This window comes from Lethenteron reissneri, chromosome 3, assembly GCF_015708825.2.
Source record: "Lethenteron reissneri isolate LAM-NWPU_2019-01 chromosome 3, ASM1570882v1, whole genome shotgun sequence".
In the NCBI taxonomy this organism is placed as follows: domain Eukaryota; kingdom Metazoa; phylum Chordata; class Hyperoartia; order Petromyzontiformes; family Petromyzontidae; genus Lethenteron; species Lethenteron reissneri.
Window position 1 is genome coordinate 4,568,419 of NC_083781.1, and position 19,592 is coordinate 4,588,010.

The window sequence follows — 19,592 nt, forward strand, 5'->3', positions numbered from 1 at the left end:
GTACAAAAAACTACGACGTTTCGGTCGCAATACAAGCAATCATTATCAGGAGAAAAAAAAGCGGGAAAGCTGCTGAATTAGGCTGTTTTAAAGGTTTGAAATGGGTGTAGCCCAGGGGTCATAAACGAAGTGGGCGGGGCTAGGGATGTTAAAGTGAGAAATTTGCATGTAAAATTGAAGAGCAACCTCCACAACGAAGGCGCGGAGGTGGCCATTGGATTTTGAGAGATTAGTGTAATAAGAGAGCGCCATCTCGTGCATTATTGTGGGGGTTACATTTACATATTGATTCAGTCCACGTATTATCTATCTGGGGAAAGGTGAATGGGCGGATCTAGCAGGGAAGCCTTTAGAACATTCTCGAAGGTTTCAGGAGGGGCGTGGCCAGAGGCGGGGCTTAGCCTCGGAGAAGGGAATATAAGCAGGGGGTACAGCAACGTTAGAGGTCGGTGTTTGAAGATCGAAGAGGAGCTCCCCGTCGCTGCTATCCCGCCATCTCCACCTGCCACGTGGCGGCTCGACCTCCACCCGCTCATCTGCTCCATAGCGCGCCGCCAGCCAGGCGGTGCGGTAGCGAGCGGGGTGAGCGCCACGTGGCGTGGGGCAGCACAGCCACGAGAGCGGGTCGACATCCGTGGAGAGAGAGAGAGCGGCTGTACCGAAGATTTAATAAATAACTTGAAGTTACTTACTGTGTCGGAGCCACTCATTACAGTGGTGTCAGATAGTGGACTTTTTCTGGCGGTGCTCTACTGAAGACGCGATGTCCTAGCACCAGAAAAAGAAGAATCCACCTGCAGTGTCCTCCGACGATGACGAGGCGGCGACTCAGCTCCTGGCGACCCCGGGTTCCGTGGTCCCGTTTATGGAGCCCACGACAGGTGCCGATGTCGCACCTGCGGCGGACGGCGTGGCGGAGTCTTCACATCAGACTTAATTTGGAGCTTTCGTGACTGCAGGAATTACTCTTTGGTTCTTTCGGTAAAGTCACGTATAAAGATAAAATAATAAATTAAATACTAGCATACATCAGCTTCGCCCTGATGATCCATGGCGAAGGGTGGAGACGCAGCTGGGCGCTTTGACAACAGCGCTCCTCCACCTCGTCGCTCTCGTCACGCCGATCGCCGCTGGAGGTAGTCCGGTGGCGGACCGTCCGGGGGTGGACGTGCAGAGGACCGGCGACGGTGCCTCGGAGGGTCCCCCCTTGGGAAACACGGCCGCCATTCCGGGCGGGGTGGAGACGGCCGCCATTTCACAGTCCCCGCCAACCACGCGTGTCACTGCCACCATTTTGCACACCGCGGAGGAGAGCGGTGCGTCGGCCGCCAGTTCGTCACTGCCGTGAATACCCCGGCGTGGCCTCGAGGTGGCGGCGGCTCTGCGATCTTACATTGACATGCTAATCTTTCACAATACAATGGCCACCTCCGCGCCATCGTCGTGGAGGTAGCTCTCCGATCTTACATTTACATGCAAATTTCTCACTTTAACATCACTAGCCCCGCCCACTTCATTTATGACCCTTGGGCTACACCCATTTCAAACCTTCAAAACAGACTGCCTCAGCAGCTTTCCCCCTCTTTTTTTCTCCTGTTAACGATTGCTTGTGTTGCGATCGAAATGTCGTAGTTTTTCGTAAAACAATATTTTGTTATTTGTGACTTTTCCGAAAGACCCAAAGAATATGTACAGCGTTGTTGTTTTTCAGATGTGTATACATTTGGGCAAGTTACATTTCCTGGAAAGACAACTGATGAATTAAACATTTAACAAAATCGTATCCATGAGAGGGAAAACAATCAAAGATCCCAACAGAGGGGAGAGTCGGCTGTCATACCAGAATGCATGTAGGTGTCAAAGAGTGACAGCATTTGTTGGAACAGAGGCAAAGTCTTTGTTAAGCGGAGGCTTTCATGTAGCAGTGCTAAAAGTGTCAGCTGATGATGATGACAGAAAGAAGACCTCACTGGCTACTCATCATAAGGCTAAGTCAACCCCGGGGAAATATTTTTTTAAGTACAAATTTAAGTTGGTTTCAATTAGTGGAAGTGAGAAGTCGATGTATTCTTTACATTGGTTGTCCTATGAAGATACTGCTGGCTACTGTGGTGGAATCACTGGACTGGCAAGCCCGAGGTTGATGGTTCGATTTACCGACTTGAAATCTGAACAAAAATAGTTTTTAAAATGTTTAAATACATAGGCTTTCGCAACCACTATCATCCATAATATAGGTTTATTTGGGTCGGATGTGTAAATATTAATGCGTCGTTAAACCCACCACCACCCGACACAGCCAATTAGTAATGTTTGTCACGTAAACAGAACATGCCATTTAGTTACTAGTACAGTACACCGGTGTGTTGGAGAGCAAATCCACAACATTTACAATCTCAGTAAGACGTTTCGCCAGTGGTGAAGCTAGTTGTAATTACTGACAAAACGTCATACTCAGATTGTAAATGTTGTGGATTTGCTCTCCAACACACCGGTGTGCTGTACTAGTAACGAATTGGCATGTTCTGTTTACGTGACAAACCTTACTAATTGGCTGTGTCAGGTGGTGGCGAGTTTAATGACACATATATTTACGCGATCTAACCAAAAAAAACGATATTATGGACTTTTCTAAATATCCGTCCTCTGTCCACCCAGCAGTATAAGTGGGTACATGACGGTTCGTCAATTTCCAGTGTGTGTACCCCCACCGCCTCCGAGACGTCTGACCGACATGAACGAATAGGACAAACACACTCTAGAAGGGCTCTCCAGAGCTCACTTTTGTGGAGGCCCTTTTGCCAGCAGTGACGTAAGCGAGAAATGTGACATTTCTCAGGGGCTACTAACAGAGATGAACATTTCCCCAACACCCGTTTGAATGCTTAGACAATTTGTCTTTTTGACATCGTTGTCTTTAAGTCAAAAGACACATGTGGCTCTTGAGGCCACATGTGGCTTTTGAGGCCACATGTGTCTTTTGTGAAAGAAAACTTGGGAGAATCCCAGTGGCGGGATGTTAAACACCTTGCCTGATATACAGGAGGTCGTGGGTTTGATCCCGACCATGATGCCTGCTGTATATTTGGAGTTTGCATGTTCTCCCTGTGGTTGTGTGGATTTTTTTCCAGGTCCTCCGGTTTATATCCCTAAATTTAGAAACATGCATTTCGATTATTTGTTTGAAATAAATTTCCACATGATAAGCCACTTCATTGGGCTTTAATTTGTAGCCAGAGCGGTTCTGAAAAAAATCTATATAGATCAGTGGGCCTTACCTGGTAAAATAAACAAATAGTTTAGTTTTAGGTGCAATAGCAAAAGTTTCAAAATTATGGATTATATAACTTTTCAGACAACAACCGGGCATATATGCCATGGAAATATACAGCATAGACAGATTACAGTTGCACAATATAAACATTATGTAAATGTTTAGAGAGAAAAGATACAAATATAATTAATTAAACAAATGGAAATGATAAATGATTTTATTTTTCTAAAACAACAGCGTAGGTGCCAGTGACTTTATTTAATTAAGGTGAAGGTTATATCACAACAGAGGAGCTGGTAAATCAATGTAAGACAGTTATGATTTCTTGAAGCTGAGGCTTTGTGTTAAGGAGATATTTGACCCAATGTTATACTTTATTGGGTTGCACAATTGCTTCCGTTCAGAATGACATTTTATCTGAATTTTGTTTCAAATTTTGGACTTACAAGTGAGCATTGGATTCTTGGAATGTGTCCAATCAAGTGATCAGATAAGAAGGAACTTTATATTATTTTTGTTAAAATAAAAACCGTAAAAAAACTAAGTGCGAAGGATTTAGAGTGACATGGGCGGTTTAGTTCAAAACATCTCAAGTCCGTTAGTGCCGCTATTATGTCGGGGCAATAGACAACCGTTGAATCTGTATCTGCCTGGATGGTATGTTCATTTTTTTTCAACGTTAAGATTGCGACTCGATTGAATGGAAATGTACTTGGCAGTAAGCGAGGTGCATTATTCAGATTACTTTATATGGTTCTACCCGGTATTATGAGTTAAGGATAGTTTATTATTGCATGCATAAGTTTGTTGGAACCATCAACACGTCGTGTAAACACTTGTCGTTTTTGAATTCCCGTTCACACAAAAATGTTTCCCTATAAGTAATCCCCAACAGATGGGGCCTTAAGCCTCCTATGTTCCTGGCAAGAGGTCTTGAGGCACTGGTATTTGTCTACTCTGGACTCTCAATGCAAAGGACCATTCGTTTTATATCTCGCATTTGAACTTGTCTATGGCTGCTATTTAAATCCCAACCCTGTTCCTTCTTCCCACACTTTCTTTTAAGCCTGAATGCTAAGTGTGTCTGTGTAGTGTTAAGCTGTCTGTCCCCTAAAGCAGGGGGTGGGACACAAGCCAAAATGCCCTTTCCAGCCTTGAGAAACCCTCCCTTCAAAAGGCACCGCTCTCTAACAAGGTTACGTGTGCGGGCAATGCTGGCAGTCCATTACTCACGAACGTACAATAACACAGCCACTTTTTGGCTTGAAACTCACCTCCAGGAAAGCAGATTTTTGGCCATGGTGCGGGCAGAAATATAAGATGTGTGGCTTCATTCCAGTCAAATAGAAAATGAGGCATTTGCATGGCAATGCCCCTGAGGATCATATCTCGTCAAGTACGAGATTATAGCAATGAGCACGGTTAACTACGTACAGTGCAAAAGGAGTTCAACATACACACATACTAATTATCGAACTTAAATAAGTGCGATTTTAGTAAAAATTGCGGAGTAATTGGGACATGACCGTGGCTCTGTGCTATTTTTTTAAATGTTTGCCACTAGACACACACGCTGAGTCTTGCCAACAATTTGCTTCCACATGCAGCTCCAGTCGTGCAAGATTAAGTTTATTCGAGAACTTCTATACCCCTCCCAAAATGTATTTTTATTGCAATACTCGGTTTACTTATGAGTGCAATCTACTTATGCAATCATTTTAGTCTTATTTTTTTTATGATAAATTTTCACATTTTTTTTTATTAAGGTAGAGTAACCATATGCAACTTATTACGAAGGCACCGCATCAGTTTCTTCATATTTCACCAACTGGGAAGTTCCATAAAATTAAGCAACCACACAGTTGACAGTTTCAAAATCATCTCAATAATAAATATGGGATGGAATTCTGTACGCACAGTAATTATGTGTAGTTGTAGGAAGTGACTTACTCGTGGACCTCGTCAGTGTTTGACATGTACATGAAACTGAATTCATCATCACCATCTCAGCACGAATGAAAATAAAATTTCGTCCAAATACGTTCAAACACCCTGGTATTTTATGAGCTCATCAGGAAATGTTGAAACTTTATATCTGTCTGAATTACAGTCATAATTGGTTGACAAATTTCACGCCAATTAAAAAAAGCCGCTTTATCATTATACTGGTGATTGCCCACTTCTTTAAGTTGCTTGAAATGTATGGCCAATTTGAGGTTGACTTGTTCTTCTTGTGGGTCAATGGATCCCCCTGTGGATAAAGATGCTGCTCAGGCGATGAACCGTAAATGACAACAGGCCATATTTCACACGTGCCAACTTCGACTTTTCATTATGCATTAAACTCATATACTGTATGGATCGCTTTACACTGTGGATACATTCTTTCATACACCACTGAAATAGGATGAAAAAAACAGGAATAAATCCTGGAGCATCATCGGTTTTCCTAAGAAAAACTGTGTGACGAAACAAATTCGAACACATTTTTCTCCCAGAACTCCATTTCAACCCCGTTCATTATAATAATGTGGTCTATCTTGCCTGGACTCAAGCAACACTAAAAGCCTTAAGTGACAGCACATGCTGCGCAGGTGATAATGCTGTACTGTGATACATCGGACGAAGTATGTCAACGTGCAGTTGCGTACGTTTTATTATTATTTTAAAGCTTTTTTCGCAGCCATTTTCAGCAAATGGTATGTTTGCCAATGCGTAATGTGCTCTAAGAGTGGATATATACCAGCTGTTAAGCTGAAGTTAAATAGTGCGCATTTATTTTTGCAACGTTTTTGTTGTTGCACTCCCCTATATGCGACACAGCATCTCTACTGCAAGTGTACACAAAGCCTCAGTGTACATAAAGCCTGTGGAAGCATGACATGTGCAGTGTGAAGCTATTCAAGTGCAAATAAAACAATATAAGGTGTAAGTTATTTCCCTTCAAAAAGATGGATGAATCAGATTCTCTGATTCAACATCTCCATGCTGTCACATTTGGTTGCCATAGCATCCGCATGACCCCATCCAGTCAATGAGATTGCTTGTTGCTTCTGCAAGAAATTAAGAAATATTTTGAACAAAGTTGTAGGTTGATTGCAGAGCCAAATTGCTCGCAACGAACAGTGTCTTATGTTATTGTTTCAAGCAACATCATTGTTTTAAATAACAATTGCATTGCACCATTTTTCAGGTTTTTGTGTATTACTCTATTGAGGGGCAGAGAAATAGGGAGGGGGTTGGAGAGTCTATGGTCTGACATTGAAAGCAAATCCTGACCTTGATTAAACCTGTATTTTTAACATTTCGCCCTGGCGTGCGATGTCATTAAACCAAGGACTTAATCGCCATATCGGGGAACGTTCTGTCTTGCTTCGCAAGCCACTTGTTCACAACGAATATTAAATTGTCAATATGACATGTATTTCACCAAAAGTGATGCTTTAACAGTGGGAACATGTTGAAGTCGGATCGGTGCATGGACTGGAAATAATATGGAGTGATTAACCAATTCGCATTTAATAATTGTGAATGGCAGCCGTGGCAAGTGTACAAACCCACCAGGCTTTCCGGTCACATTAACGAATACATGAATCTCTAGTCAGGAGTTGATAAGTGTCTGGGGCGGCCCATCAACAGCACCGCCGATTGGGAGCACGGAAGGTCCTAACGAAAGAAGGCAAACGTCATGCTCGCAGTCAATCAACTCCCTTGCCCACCATTAGTTCGGAGCAAGACATCCAATTATTGGACCAGACCACAGAAACGATGCACTTTGCCTCGGAGGTAAGCCGCATATGCTCCGTTTTCAGAGGGAGCAGAGAGGAGTGCTCCTTTTGTTGGCGCCATAGGCGGAAGACCGCGATGCGGAACGGACACTCCACACGCGAAGCCTCGGTGCGCATTCCTGATGCCCCATTGATTGCCATTGTGATGTACGCGATAGTGTATCTCACTTTTCCTATCTCGTGTTGTGAATTTGAACATTCCGCCGTTCATTCACGGTCACAGGGAGGGTTATTTAAAGTGTCGTATTATAATTGATGCATTCGAATTCTTACACCAAAGCAATACCATATTAGGACGTAGGCTTTCGCGACCAATATTTTCCATAATATTTTTTTTTTGGTTTAGATCGCGTAAATATAAATGTGTTGTGAAATCTGCCATCACCTGACACAGCCAATTAGTAAGGTCTGTCACGTCAACAAAAGATGCCAATTCGTTACTCGTTCAGCACACCGGTGTGTTGGAGAGTATGTTTTGGGTTTACTCTCCAACACACCGGTGTGCTGAACTTGTAACGAATTGGCATATTTTGTTAACGTGACAAACCTTGCTAATTGGCTGTGTCAGGTGATGGCAGATTTCACAACACATTTATTTTTACGCGACCTAAACAAAACAAAAAACATCTTATGGGCAACACCATTTTCTTCGGATTTTAAGACGCAATTTTTTTCTCCACTGTATTTCAAGGCAAAATTTGAGGGTGCATCTTATAATCGGATAGGTGCGTGCGTGAGAGAGAGAGATGAGATAACTGTATTGACGCTGGGCACACATTTCGGGGTGGATCATACTGCCTGGAGCATCTTATAATCCCATAGAACATGGTAAATAGACAATTACTTGTAAAAGACCAATTAATTTTAAAACGTTATTTTTTCAACAAAGAGCTGCACCTTGTTTTGCACGTTGGAGAAACCCAGAGGGTCTGGAGAGAAACACAATAATCACACGTGCAAGGTGAGTGCATAAATCATGATTTATTATTTGAAGGCGCCTTCCATGGAGTGCATCTTGAGGCGCCAACATTTTTTTCACACGCACATATGTTCGGAACCTACTTGCTGTGCTGCCCTTTTTATAGCCGTGTGCGTGGATTTCTTCCGGACATGATGATGTTTGCACTGTCCACCAGCCACACATAAAGAAAGCACTGGCTCTAAGGTTATGCACCGCCATGCCCAACGCACTTGGCTCCACATTGCAGAAATCCCTGCATTAAAATCCTGGCTTCTATTAAGGATAAAACCATACTTCAAATTGTGTTCAATCTGGTCTTGTCAACACACTTACATTTGCCTGCACCGTCCACCACACGCTCAGTTTATTTGGCAAGAAGACACAGAGTTAACCACTACCAGAGTAAAAACATTTTTTTTAAAAAAAATTTATTTTGCAAGACGAAAATATTGGATAAAAATATACTCGTGGTCAATCCACGGTGTGAGCCTCTGAGTGGCGAAATGCGTTGCGCAGTTTGTAGAAGCTGGTGACGGAATCGGGATGTAATTGCTACATCACAGGATCGTGAGAGATGGTGCTGGTTTAGTGGAGACCTTTATCCAGCAGTGCATGTGTCGTGACTTGATGATGATGAATTGTTGGAAAGAATGCAAAAGCTGAGTTTCTCTCGCCACCTTTGAATATGTTGCTGACAAACAGCTAAGCTGTGCCCCATAGAATTTTAAACACATTTTGGTGATTAGAGAAAACTATTAAGAGAAAAGTCCAAAAGAAGATTGATTACTTTGGTATTCACAGCGAACATTGCTGAATCAGTATTTATCCGCATAGGACAAAACTTAGAATAACTTATATAGACTGTAGCCTGGTTATTAAGCTGGGTGAGTGTACTGGCAGTCTATAATGTAGACTGTAGCCTGGTTATTAATCTGGGTGAGTGTACTGGCAGTCTATAATGTAGACTGTAGCCTGGTTTTAAGCTGATGAGCGTATTGGCAGTATATAATGGCAGTATATAATGTAGACTGTAGCAATGGTGATGAAACTGAGTGAGCGTACTGGCAGTCTATAATGCAGACTGTAGCCTGGTTCTTAACCTTAAACTACAGTCTGTATTATAGACTGCCAATACGCTCACCAGCTTAAAAGCAGGATACAGTCTACATTATAGACTGCCAGTACACTCACCCAGCTTAATAACCAGGCTACAGTTTACATTATAGACTACCAGTACACTCACCCAGCTTAATAACCATGGCTACAGTCCACATTATAGATTGCCAATACACTCACTCCGATTAAGAACCAGGCTCTACAGTCTACATTAGTGTTTTTTTAATTCATTCTAGATTTGAAGCTTTCGTGATTGCAAGGATTCATACTCTTTGTTTTTTTCGGTAAAGTCACGTAGGTAAAACAATCAATAAAATGAAATAAATAAAAACAACTAAATTAAATCACGACGTTTTGGAGGCAACACAAGCCTCCTTCATCAGGTGTAAAAAGGCACAGCAAAATAACTGTAACGAGAGTTATTTGTGATGAGACATTGTTACATAGGGTAAGAGGAGGGGGGAGGAGCCAAGGAGGACGGGCGCAGGATGGGGGGGGGGGGCAAGGAAGGTGAAGAGAAGGAGGACGGAGCCCCGGATGGGGGACGCAGAGCGGGGAAGAGTAGCGGTTAAATTCACTTTATTATTTATTATTATTTTTCTATCTACGTGACTTCACCGAAATAACCAAAGAATATTAATTCTTGCAGTCACGAACGTTTTAAGTCAAAATTAGAATAACTTTCTTGTGTGCATAATGCGAAGAAAACCCTTTGTTACATTTTTGCAGAAGTTTATCCAAATTGTATCTACGGCATCTTAATTCACGGGGGCAGTATATTCCATTCAGTATCCGCATGCAACAGCGATGTGAATAAATAGCGCTTCGTTAAAAATGTAAAACTACAACTTTTCAGTTTTTGTAACTAAGCTGAGACAATCAAAATTGTTACACATAAGAACCTGGCTCTGTCTTACATACCTGATGGGAAAAGCATTCTGTAATTATTCACAGTATTTTCTTATTAACTCTATAAATCTTTGAGACGTCTAATCACCTCTCTGCAAGTGCAATATTGTTCCATTAAGAAACGTTTTTATGATAAACAGATGCAAGCATTAATGTTATCCTCAAGATCACTTTGAAAGTCTGATTTGAAGGGGAAAAGTAGAGTAGTTATTGAGGGAAACTACATTGAAACCAAATGTTTAGGGGCATCAATAACTAATTTTCAAATCTGTTAACAAGAAAATCCATCATCATAACAGAATAATAGTGCAGGCCAGAAAACCATCATTTTTAAAACAACTTGCAGAAATGCGAGCTTTTTTCACAGACGTTTGTGTTGTGTGAATTATTTATTCACGTGTTTGAAAGCCAATGGTGGGTTACTTAAGTGGTGATAAATTACTTCGGTGGTGATAAACTGCTCTAGAGGAGTGCGCCTTTTGGCGTCATCTGGTCCAACACCATGTGAGACTAGGCTCTAAGGAAAGCTGTCTCGGGTGTGGACCAATCAACTTCAAGGACAGTGCATACATTATCAGAGTTATGTTTTTTGTTTGCATTTTGACTGCAGGTATTGTGGTCTATGCAAACATGACTCCTTGTAAAAAAAAAGTGTCAGTTTTGTTGCCAGATAAAAGGGTAAAAAAACAATTATCATGCTCTAGAGGAGTTGTACATCCCTGAAATCAAATGTATCGCTCCGGATGACCGCTGCAAAGTATGATCTTGAGTTTTGATTATAGTGTGCTGATCTTTCAAGGTGCATTGAAAAATGTTGATACTCCTACTGATACTCATGCTGCCAGCTATGGCTGCAAAGTTTGGTCGTACATGTTATATATATCGTTTATTGTTAAATTTGAATCACAGTTCCTATAATCACTGTTACATTATTTTTATAGCTTTATTTTGGTGATTTCGAAAACGTTTTGGTTTAGCCGTATTTGTTTGTTGTAGTACAGAGTTAGACTGATAACTTTAATCTAAATTGTCTTATGGTTGTTATTGTTTGACTTGCATCCCACTGGGATTTTTGCACACAGCATTGATATACGGTGCTTTTTCTGGAAGACTTTGCTGTTTTTTCCAGGATTTTTCTGTTGCGTGTAGTCACTTTAAAATGTTTCTTGTTCATGTTTTTGTTTTGTTGCGGTTGCACCCGAGTCAAGAGCCGCATGGCTCACAGGGCAATACCTAATAAATTAAACTGAAAAACTGAAACTGAAAACTGATTAAATCAACCATTGAAATCCGAGAGTTCAGAGGTTCCGACTGAGCATTAGCGACGGAGGAAAGAATAGAACGAAAATGAGGGAGGGTTTTGCCCAGCAGTGGGAAGTTACTGACTCGCAACAACACCATCAACAAAACCTCAAATTATCCAGACTTTTCACAATTAAGTGTTTGTCCATTGAAGGCCTAGAAGCCAGGATCTAAAAAGAGACCATATCAATATCAAGGGAGAAGCCACGCTCCTTATGTGACAAGACTGCTTGCGTTTCACGTTCTCAAGTTTATTTTTCAGCACAACGGATCAATGAATGAGAGATAAAGGAAATCTATATATTTTTTGCTGTTATTTTACAATGTATAGCCACACCATGCTCCGTTTGAGCCGAATGCATGAGTTATTTGTTGTCGGCTCTGCCTTTTTCCACGGGGCGTGGATGGGAAAACATTTCCACTCGTTATCCAGTGCTGGATATACACTTGAGCCAAAATGTTTTGAATTACATCGGTCAATTGGAGGGCCTCATGGCCAAGAATGAAGTGGCAGGTAGCAAGGAAGTAATGATTCAGAGGCCCAACATCACACATTGACATCCGTGAACTGCACTTTGGGGCCGTACATAAATGACGTCACGCACCTGGGGGGGGGGGGGGGTCAGACGATGTGTGACGAGGGGGGGGGGGGTTCGAGAAATGTGACGTCACATCAAAATGCGCAACTTTAAATAAACATAGACTACACGTTCTACTTAATAAAATAGACTTTTGAATAAATGTTTCTCCTACAATATTAGAGTGCAGCGCCACATTAAATGGGCACTACAATGACAATAGTTGAAATCGATTTGAAGCATGTTTTATTTGGGGGGGGGGGGGGGGGCAGAGCTTTGTGACGTCATAATTGAGGGGGGGTCTGACTTTTTGTGACTCCGTGTGACGAAGGGGGGGGGGGGTCAAAAATCGTCCAAAATCGTGTGACGTCATTTATGGACGGCCCCTTTGTGAATTGCAATTCAACAATTCCACATGACTGGCAGTAGCGCGAGTGGCTCACTCAAGATAGGTTGTGAGTTCAAATCCCGGTTGAGGGTTAACTCGGTCCATCATCATCATCATTAGTTTGGGGTCTATAAAGTGAAGACCACTTTGTGGAGAAGTCAACAGTGGTTTATGGAATGACTCGCCCCTGCATGGGAATATGGAATTTGAATCACTGGCTCGTGGCTGTCAATGGAAAATGACCACCTTCTCAATGCTCAATTGAGCAATAAACTACTTTGACTTTTAGATGTGCATCAACAGTCAGAGTTTAAAGAAATTAGAATACGTTCTTTCCCAATGCGGATTAAAGATGTACATCAACAGTGTGCGCTTAAGGTGAATCAAATTTACCCCCATTATTTATCCAGCTGAAGAGCCAGTGATGTGTGGGATCTCTAGGAAAGGAGATATGATTTGAAGCTTTCGTGACTGCAGGAATCCATACTCTTTGGTTCTTTCGGTAAAGTCACGTCGGTATAAAATAAAATCAATAACGACGTTTCGGGCGCAACACAAGCGTCCATCATCAGGTGGGAAAGCATGGTCTGCTGCTGAGGTAGACTGTTTTAATCAGCCTGGTGATGGACGCTTGTGTTGCGCCTGAAACGTCGTGACTTTACCGAACGAACCAAAGAGGAAATGGAGATATGTATAAGCATTGTTACATCAAAGGAGATGTGTTTAACCATTGTTACATCAAATAAAATATGTATAACCATTGGTACATCAAAGGAGACATGTAGAACGATTGTTACATCAATGCAGTTGCTTTTGATTTACAACGTAGCCTCGGACAATTTTCAGAGTTGGGATTTAGGCGATGACAAGTGTCCATTGGGTTCAGAATTTTTGTTTTTACTGGAAGAATCTAAAGAGCTATGAACCAATTTTTTTTCAGAAAGTTACAACAACAAACAATACTATAAGAGAGCTAAGCAAGTCGCTAAATGGAAATATATAAAGTATGTAAGTACAAATTGCATAAGTACATCATCCTAATATCAGGAGGGAGCAGAGGTCATTAGTTGTTTTGCTCCCTCCCTCTGGAATTCTCATAGGTCAACAGCAATGCTGGCACCATCGAGTCTTTTAAATAAAATAAAATGTGTTTGACCTAGATTCTTTTTGAGTTGGATTGCTTTCCCAGTGGCTTTTTTTTTGTAAAGCATAATTCATATGTTCTGCATGTTGAACCTCTTTCGCACCATACATAGTCAACCTTGCATGGAGGGCACGATATAACACATAAATCGTATTCCATAAGAGTTGAGATGTTCACTTTGGTAATTCCTCGGAGAAGACGCCGGAAATTAAGTAGGACATTACTTTTGAAGATGTCTCAAAAAATGGAGTGCATTGACCACAGTTGTTGTCATCAGCTGGCACAATTAAAAGCAATGTTGTAAAATTAATGCAGCGTTTCTTTTTTTATTGAAACAGTCCGGCGTACTTTCCGCTCGGTTCGAGGGCGGCCGGCGGCTGATTGTATTCACGTGGGCAGCCACAGCGGGAGCCTGCAGCCACGCAAGGCCTCAAGTGCACCTTCAGAAAAACTAGGTCGTGGCTTCGAGCTAATTTACATTTGGTAACACTTCAAGTCTGGGACAAGCAGTAAAGGATCGTGGCCTGAGTAAGCGCGGTATTTGTAGTGTGACACAAAAAAAAGGTGTCGAGCTGCATCGGATAGCCCAAAAAAAAGTGTCACTGCGTTCGCAGGGGTGCACAAGCACGGGCAACAAAAACTCGACGCATTCTGACAACGACGGCGCTGCCCTCAAGATGGACATTCTCACAAGAGGCGATGTTTCGGGGCAATGGCTCTTCTTCGTAGAAGTGACATTGCCTCAATCGGAATCGCAAATCTTTATTTGAAACATCGCCGATCACGACGATGTTCACCTTAAAGGGCACTGTTCTAGATGAGTGTGCTGAGTTTTGGATGTTGAAATTGGTCGCGGAAATTTTTTGGATGATGATTTTTTTTGGTGAAGGGGCGAATGCGGATGGATTGTTGCGTCGTGGAACTAAGCAGGTTGCCGACGGCTTGGGGGGGGGGACCTTCATCCGGCATTGTCAGTCATTGCCGAGGGTCGTTCATTTTTGGTTCAACGTTTAACGTTCGTTAAAAGTGTCTTGTAGGTAGATGGCATCAGTAATTTCTGCATATTAGAAATCGTTTTAAACTGTTTCCGCACAAGTAAGTTATGCTTCAGTGTTTTACTGCTAAATGGGATCGTATGTTATCTTATCTTTATAGAAGCAGAGAGCTTGGTGGATTATTGCGTCACAGGGTCATGAGAGGTGTGGGCAGCGTGGGGGGGGAGGCTTTCATCCAGCAGTGGATTGATTATGGCTGAAAAAGTTTATATAACTGACGCCATCACATTATCTATAATGCAGGTTTTTTGGGTTAGATCGCGTAAATATATAAATGTGTCATTAAACCCGTCACCACCCAACACGGCATATGTGTAAGATTTGTCACGTAAACAGAATATGCGAATTCGTTACTAGTACAACACACCGGTGTGTTGGAGAGTAAATCCACAACGTATAAAAATGTAAACGTGGATTTACAAATTGGCATTTTCTGTTTACGTGACAAATCTTACTTATTGGCTGTGTCGGGTGGTGGCGGGTTTAACGACACATTTATATTCACGCGATCTAACCCAAAAAAACCTCTTATGGATAATATTGGTCGTGAAAGCCTGCTACTGCGTGTTAAACTGTCATCACATTGCTGTAATAGCCTTAGACGTACCACCAATTTAGTCCACATTTACCGAAACCTACAGTATAATCTTTTCATATCAGATTGGTCAACAGGGTTGGATAATACTTTTGTGGAAAACAAATATCTATGAAACCACAATTATTCAGAACAATCATTTGAACATGGTTGTAAATAGAAGTGGTATGTGCGTGTTGTATGTGCGTGTGCATATGAATAGGAATTATTGAGAATAGATAATTATTCTGTGTAGAACCATTTTAAATTGGCTTTCCAAAGCTAGTGCTCTTTGCAAGAAGGTAATTTACAGATTCATCATTATGTTCATCTCATACCCGGTACTAAACACAATTCCTGGCCATGCTCGTACCACCACTTACTTTTTAATCAACAGTTCCAAATTGCATTTTGCTAAATTTACCCTCTCTAAAGTGAAGGGCCCAGTGTTAAAATGAACTGCAGACGTGGCTGGGGGTAGGGGTGGTATTGGCTGAAGAATAAATGTTGTCACCACAGTGAGATGAACTCAGATGAAGAACCCCCCCCCCCCCCCCCCAAAGAAAACCAGATGAACTGGTTCTCCTCGTGTCCATGCGTAGGAAAGCTCTCGTCAAACAAACGTATCGAGGTTAAATGAAATCTGGCAGCGATACAATTAAAAGCCACACTTTAGCCGTTTTTAAATAGAGTGGCGACAACAGAGGACAATAATATGTTGTATGTATGTTGAACGTCTTTTTTACAAGGAGTCATATTTGCATTGACCACAATACCTGCGGTCAGAATGCAAACAAAAAACACAAATCTGATAATGTATGCAAGGTCCTTATAATTGATTGGTCCACACCCGAGACAGCTTTTCTTAGAGCTTAGTCTCACATGGTGTTGGACCAGATGACGCCAAATGGCGCACAAGTCAAAGACAATGCACCATCAGAGTATGAGAGCTCGGGCAAAGCATTTACACCATTGGAACCTCCTTTTCCAGTAGCAAAATATGATAATTGTTTTTTTATCCTTTTATTTGGCAACAAAACTGACACCTTTTTTACAAGGAGTCATGTTTGCATTGACCACAATACCTGCGGTCGGAATGCTTACCCTGAGCTCTCATACTCTGATGGTGCATTGTCTTTGACTTGTGCGCCATTTGGCGTCATCTGGTCCAACACCATGTGAGACTAGGCTCTAAGAAAAGCTGTCTCGGGTGTGGACCAATCAATTTCAAGGACAGTGCATGCATTATCAGAGATGTGTTTTTTGTTTGCATTCCGAACGCAGGTATTGTGGTCAATGCAAACATGACTCCTTGTAAAAAAAGGTGTCAGTTTTGTTGCCAGATAAAAGGGTTAAAAACCAATTATCAATTCACCAAACGTTATCGTTAGTACTGACACAATGATCTATTGTTTATTTTCTGCAATCTCACTTTGCAACCATCATTTATTCTATTTGAATGCAATCCAATACTCTAATTCTGGTTGTAAGAAGATTGATAAAAGGCGACTCGAGGTGATGATATATGTGAATTATGATAGATGCTGTTGGCGTTATATTAATAAAGATGTGCGAATCCCTCTTACCTATATTATGTTTAATTTTTGTATTTTTAAAGTTGACATTTTCCAATGTGAAGCTACGTTGGGCTTCACTTTGACATAATTAGCAGCTTCATTGTTGGTAGTTCATGGCAACATTATACGATTTTTCACATTTCCCAACTAAACATTTCAGCTTCAGGCATTCCGTGCAGTAATTAACTCTCCAATGGGTTGCTTCCTGTTGTTTTATTATTAATTCCTATATATGCAGGGTACTGAATACACATAATAAAACACAGTGAAAACAACACAACCTACACTTATATAGCATCTGAATGCAACCGCATTGGCTGACGTTTCACAGGGAGAAATTTTTTTTCTAGCGATATGCACAGGAGATTAAGTTGCACGATCTCGAGAGAGCGAAGTGGTTGGACAACTGACCGCTCAGGATTGGACTCTGCTTAAATTCACAGCTGTGAGATGGTGGTACCGGCCGTGGGTCTCCCCTCTGTGTGTGTGCGTGCAAAGTCCCATCGGTGAGCTCCTCCGGCAGGCAAGGCTGCGTTGGCTGGGTCATGTAGCCCGCATGCCCAGTCACCGCATGCCTAAACAGCTTTTGTTTGGCCGGATAGAGAGGGCTAAATGGGCGCGGCATGGACTAGAGAAGAGATGGAGTGATGTGGTACAGGAGGACGTGGAGCTGAGTAGACTTGCCGATGACTGATACCAGCGGTGTCAAGATCGGCCTCTGTGGAGGAGGCTCGTGACGGACGCTACTGGGCAGTTGGAGGCAGTCGTCCTCCAACAACAACAGAGGGCGGAGGAGCGACGCTCACAACAACGAGCGGAGCGCCGGGTGGCTAAAGCACAGCAAGTTGGCACAGTAGGGGGCACAGGTGGTGCATCAACCAGTCATCTCAGTCATCTCAGTCAGTCGACCCGTGGCACCTGGGTCTGCCCCGTGACCTCCTGCCAGCGGGCGTTCGAAACTTCACGTGGCCTCAAGGTGCACATGGCCTGGCACAAGCGTCGTGGTGACGTCACCGCCACTTAGTGGCGAATGGCAGTCGTTGTGTGCGTGCAGTCGTGTGTGTGCGTGCAGTCGTGTGTGTGTGCATGTGTGTGCGTGTGGGGAGCGGTAGTGTAGTGGTTAGCGCTCTGCGCTTTGAACCCGGTGGCCCGAGTTCGATTCCCGCTCACGGCCGACACCAGTTACGATTATCTGAACCGGTTCAAATGAGTACCTGGTGTGATGTGTAAATATCGCCACTCGAGAGACACAGGCGGTCGGGCATGGTGTTGGCCACCCACCCCCTCGTGTGCCGTGCCGGCCTTCATAGGTGCTACTCGCTATAACGAAACTTTCCCCAACAGTATGTTAAGGCTATATGGGGGATCTCTGTCTTTGATTTGTGTGTGCGTGCAGTCGGGTACTCCACCTGCCACTGGTGCCACGTGATGGAGCGCGAGTCGTTCTGCAGCGAGGCCGTCGCGAGCGTCCTCAACCGGCACTTTGTGAGCGTCAAGGTGGACAGGGAGGAGAGACCCGACGTCGACCAGGTCTACATGGCCTTCATCCAGGTGCGCACCGCCCCCCCAACCCCCCGGGGTCCCACGCCCCCCCCTCCTACGCCGTCCCTCCGTCTGTCGCCTGCTTTGCGTCGCCGATTTTCAGTTGATGACGTACAGTGAGGGAAAAAAGTATTTGATCCCCTGCTGATTTTGTACGTTTGCCCACTGACAAAAAAATGATCAGTCTATAATTTTAACGTCAGCCTCGAAACCTTAATGACTTGGAGAAGATCTGCAAAGAGGAGTGGGACAACATCCCTCCTGAGATGTGTGCAAACCTGGTGGCCAACTACAAGAAACGTCTGACCTCTGTGATTGCTAACAAGGGTTTTGCCACCAAGTACTAAGTCATGTTTTGCAGAGGGGTCAAATACTTATTTCCCTCATTAAAATGCCAATCAATTTATAACATTTTTGACATGCGTTTTTCTGGATTTTGTTGTTGTTATTCTGTCTCTCACTGTTCTAATAAACCTACCATTAAAATTATAGACTGGTCATTTCTTTGTCAGTGGGCAAACGTACAAAATCAGCAGGGGATCAAATACTTTTTTCCCTCACTGTATTTCGCCCGTGTACCAAAATCATCACCATTAATGCGTCGCGTCCGGAAGATCAACAGCGTTGAGCCTGGAATTGCGACCATCCTGGTTTTCCAGCTGGTATCACCGTGGGGCTGAGAGGTAGCTAAGAGATGGCAATGCTGAGTGTTGCTCCTCGTATGTGTAAGTTTTCCAAAGGTGCTCTGGTTTCCACGGAAGAACACTCATCGTTCTTCCGTGGTATTGGTCAAACATCGCACTGCAAGACGATCCTTAAAATGTATTTCGAATAATAATCGCCATTATTATAATTCACTCAATAATACACTACAATATGTGCCTCAATGCTCACCTGCATGTGCTGTGGGGTTGCATTGCCCACAGAGGGCAGTGCAGAAAAACTTCCATTGTTGTAATGTACTATGCTCCATTGTCCATGCTTCCCATCCTTCCAACTGGCACTGAGCAGTGTCCGGTGAAGTATGGCCAAATCACTTTCACGAGCCACACCCCACGGGGAGGCTTTCATCCAGCAGTGGATTTACATGTAATGTAATGTATCCGAAAGGATGGGTTTGTGTTAATGCCCACCTCACCGTATATGTAATAAGTATGTTAAACTTCTTTCGCAACGTATATAGCCAACCGAGCTAACCGGAGGAGCAGGGGAAGGACAACAAACTAAACACGAAAAGCATTTCTAAAGAAATGCGTTTTCAATGGATATTTAAAAGTGCAAAGTTCCAGTGGGCTTCCGAATATAGAAGGTTTTTGCTGCATAGCTGACATAATCCACTTGCATACAACGTAAACAAATCGATAATCCATTCTTACACGCAAGA

At 42.9% G+C, this 19,592-nt stretch overlaps 1 protein-coding gene across 4 annotated transcripts in view; it reads left to right on the top strand.

Annotated features, from left to right (window-relative positions):
• The window catches only part of SPATA20 (spermatogenesis associated 20), a 72,639-nt gene that overhangs the window by 8,410 nt on the left and 44,637 nt on the right, over positions 1-19,592 (top strand). For all 4 annotated transcript variants that reach the window (XM_061555894.1, XM_061555877.1, XM_061555885.1 and 1 more), the window contains exon 4: positions 18,063-18,217. In XM_061555894.1, coding sequence (XP_061411878.1) covers positions 18,063-18,217 — 155 coding nt within the window. The remainder of the gene's footprint in view (positions 1-18,062; positions 18,218-19,592) is intronic.